Raw genomic sequence first — 3757 nt, 5'->3', positions numbered from 1 at the left:
TCTCCTCTGAGCTGTGCCCGTACGGTCTCTGCAGTGCCGAGGAAGTACATTGCCCACGAGGTACAACGATACCTCGCTCGGTTACCTCGCATGACCCAATCTTCTCTTGGTTGCAGCTTTCTTCGCTTGCCTTGGTCTATTATGTTATTGGACTTTCCTATCTTGGGCTCGTGGGCTTTCTCACTTTAAGTCTTGGGCTTTTACTTCAACTGGGCTTATTATTCATTTAACCTTTGGGGCAAAACAGTCCGAATCATGGTGAGAGTATATATGTGTTTTATAAATGTGAATTAATTTTCATAAAAAAAAAAAAAAGAAAAAAAAAGAGTAAATGAGAATTGATTATAGATAAGATAGTAAGAAGCTAAGTGTGGCAGTTGATAGATATTGTAATTAATTCATGTGCTATCCATCAGCCAACGTAACGGTCATATTTTTTGAAATCCCCTGTAAATTGTATTCCCCCAACACCAACCCATACTTGACTGAACTCCACTTTTCCTTTCTCAATCAAATCAGAGTGTTCCATTTTTTTCTCTGAAACTCATAACAAAATTTCCAAAAGTACTTCTTGGGATTAGAGAAGAAAACTTTTAATTTGGTGAAGAAGAAGAAGAAGATGGGATGCTTTCCAGCCTGTTTTCGCCATTGGAATCATCATCATCATCATCATCATCATAATTCACAAACCTTGAAAAAATTTCAAGATCAGGTCAAAGTCAAGCCCTAGTTTTCAATTCAATCCCACCCCACCAAATCTATTTTTTTTTTCTTATGCTAACAATTTAATTTCTATATTATTTTAGGCTGTGTCTCCCAGCCATGATGAAACTGCCACTCTCTTAGCTCCGACCACCGAATCGCCGAAACAAGAAGAAGCGATCGATAGTCCCGTAAAACTCGTTTCAGAATCCGAGTAAGCTTACATTTTCTTGCTTACATTTAATGTTAGGGTAAATTATGAAACACCCCTGAACTTAGGCTTAATAACGAAAAACACCCCCTCCTATTCGTAATTACCAAAAAACCTTTAAAGTTTGTTTCCGTCTTCCACCAACCCATTACAGTGTGACTTCTCATGCATTTTTTTTTTCAATTCGAGGGAATATAATTTACACTATTTCGGATATTTTCATTTATTTCTCACCTATTTAACAGTCTTACACATTTTCTATTAAAAAACTCGATCAACAGTTAATTAGAAGGGGACTTTGGGTATTACGGATAAGTAGGGGTATTTTTCGTTATTTAGCTGAAGTTCAGGGGTTTTTCATAATTTACCCTAAAAATGTTATTGCTTTACAAATCTGCCCTGTTTTTCTCATTTCAACACAGCTCTTACATGTATAATTAACTTTGCCCACATACATTTATCAGAACCAAGAGTAGTGAAGAGCAGACGAATGTTATTGGAAGAAAGGAAGCCGTTTTCGATCAATCAAACATCGAGATATGTACTAATGAACTAATTACGAGCAGCAAAACCGACAAGTTGGCGGAGATCGAAAACGAGCAAGTAATTGAGAACAAGATCGACGAGAAAGATTTGATCCTTCAGGACAAAGAATGTGTATTAGCTGCTATAAACTCGAACGCTAATTCCAATGAAGAGGAGGAATATTCCTCTGAGTCGTCGTTGTTTTCGTTATCCATAGATTCAAGAAGACGAATTTATGCCGTGGAAATCGGAGAAAAAGAGGTCACCAGTTCACTAAAGCCCACGGAAATCTCACCCAAGAAAATCGATCATCACCCGTTATCTTTCAAGAACGACGATGATGACTACGACAAGGAGAATGCCGAAGAAGAGCCGTTGATAATATTAAAGCAATCGTCATTTGACGAGTCGTCGAAACGGCGTGTAATAAGAAGGGAGAGTGAAACTGCAGTTAGCCTTTCGAGCTGGTTGGTTGGATCTGAAAAGTCGTCGTCGTCGACACCATATAAAACATGTGATGGAAATTCCAACTCACCCGAGAGTGAGAAGAACTACATTGGAGATAGACGAATTTTAGGAGAAATCAAACATTTGAATGAGGTTTCAGTTTCATGTGGTGGTGGTGGTGGATTGGCGGCAGCGGGCGGCAAAGCTGATAATCAGATGGAAATCGGCACGGTGGGGAGATACTGGCGGCAGACGAGCATGGTGAACGGGCAGAGAAATGTTTCGACTCGAGTCTGAAAACGGAAAAAGTTTGTTCAGTCTTTTTGTTTATTTGTTTGCTTGTTTGTTTCACAAGCATTACATGTTGATGAGTTTAGTGAAGTGTGTTCATCCTTAAATATATATATTTTTTATTGAAATTCTTGACTCTCACCATCACCGACCATCCTCCGTCACCTCCGCCTCCCTCCGCCACCACCACCTTCGCCGCTACTCCCTCCCTGTGGGTATTAGTCGTCACCACACTCTTCTCCCTCCTTCTCGTCATCTCCCTCACCGGCCACCATCCCCTGGCAACCCCGCCCCTCCCCTTTCACCCACCACAATCGCCGCCTCCTGTTCGACGACAACCAAAACAAGTAAACCACCCCGCGTTCATCTCGCCCCCATTTCTTAGCCTACCTCATTTTCAGGGCTGCCCAGAATATCCACGTCATTGGCAAGACACTAATTATTTTTGCTCTGTTTGTGTGTTTTTTGGCTAAAATACTTTGTTTGTATATGTAATGTTAATTTATTTTTATTGAGCTTGTTCATTCTGCTACATTGAGGAAGTTGATTCACCTATTGTTTGTTTTGTATGTATCGATATTCGATAGTACGTTTTAGAGCATTGATTTGTATCAAAATTACATTGGTTATCTATAATTGATTTACATGATTATGCTTCTATGAATATGATTGGGATAAATATATATTTGATGTTAATTACCAACTTTTCTGTCAAAATAGTATTGGGTTTTTTTTTTTTTTTTTTTTTTTTTTTTTTTTTTTTTTTATGTAATTCGTGGACGTGGATGCATTTGTGTTGCAATGTTTCGTTTCAAATTGTGTTAGAGTAATGATTTTTAGTGTGTAGATGGACATCAATTTTTTTGAATATGGCGATAAATTGGAAATATTGCCGGCGACCACGACATAACGAATCCCCTACGCCTGCTCCAAGTCATTGCTCTCACCGTTGTAGATGTTTACAACACAACGCTTATATCTCAGATCTGAGGCGCACTTTCTTCAAAATTTTCTTTGCTAGAATTTTTAAAACTATGTCACAATATGTTATGATGTTATTATCTCTCTCAAATTTGATTGTATTCTTTGACTTTGAATTTTCCAATTTGTATGTTGTAGTACTGCGAATGTGCTTGCCGGAGTCTTCTTTATTCTCTTATTTTTGCACCATCATCTGCTCATGCTTTCTTGTCCCTTTCGGTTAATTTTTTAAGCATGCCGATGGAATTTTCTTGTTGCGAACTGCTGTGCGGCAATTTTAGCTCCTTGTTTTTGTCAACTTTATGTTTTATGAAAATGAAAATTCTTTCGGTATGTGTTCGTGAGGCATTTGTTTGTTGTTTGTTTGTTTGTTTATTTTCTCCTATTTTAGTGATTACCTTCCAATTGTTAGCTCTTTAGGAGTTCGCAGGTATTTTGTTTGTTCGCTTGCTCGTGCTTGCTTCTGTCTGCTTATTTGTGCGTACGTTGTCACATTTCTTTGGTCTGCCCCGTGTAACTTGTGTCCTATGCACATTTTGCCGGTTACTTTACCGGTTTCGATGTTGCATTCCGTACTATATAACAATAATCGACATAAAT

General features: G+C 38.4%; 1 protein-coding gene across 1 annotated transcript; it reads left to right on the top strand.

Annotated features, from left to right (window-relative positions):
- Positions 1–423: 423 nt before the first annotated feature.
- On the top strand, positions 424–2305 carry LOC105962682 (uncharacterized). The gene is made up of 3 exons (XM_012986997.2): positions 424–712; positions 807–916; positions 1378–2305. The coding sequence occupies exons 1-3, from the start codon at positions 620–622 to the stop codon at positions 2180–2182; spliced, it is 1008 nt and encodes a 335-aa protein (XP_012842451.1). The 5' UTR covers positions 424–619; the 3' UTR covers positions 2183–2305.
- The last annotated feature ends 1452 nt before the right edge of the window (positions 2306–3757 follow it).

This window comes from Erythranthe guttata, chromosome 6, assembly GCF_056151865.1.
Source record: "Erythranthe guttata isolate IM_541 chromosome 6, IM_541, whole genome shotgun sequence".
Classification (NCBI taxonomy): domain Eukaryota; kingdom Viridiplantae; phylum Streptophyta; class Magnoliopsida; order Lamiales; family Phrymaceae; genus Erythranthe; species Erythranthe guttata.
This window is presented reverse-complemented; position numbering and strand designations above follow the sequence as displayed.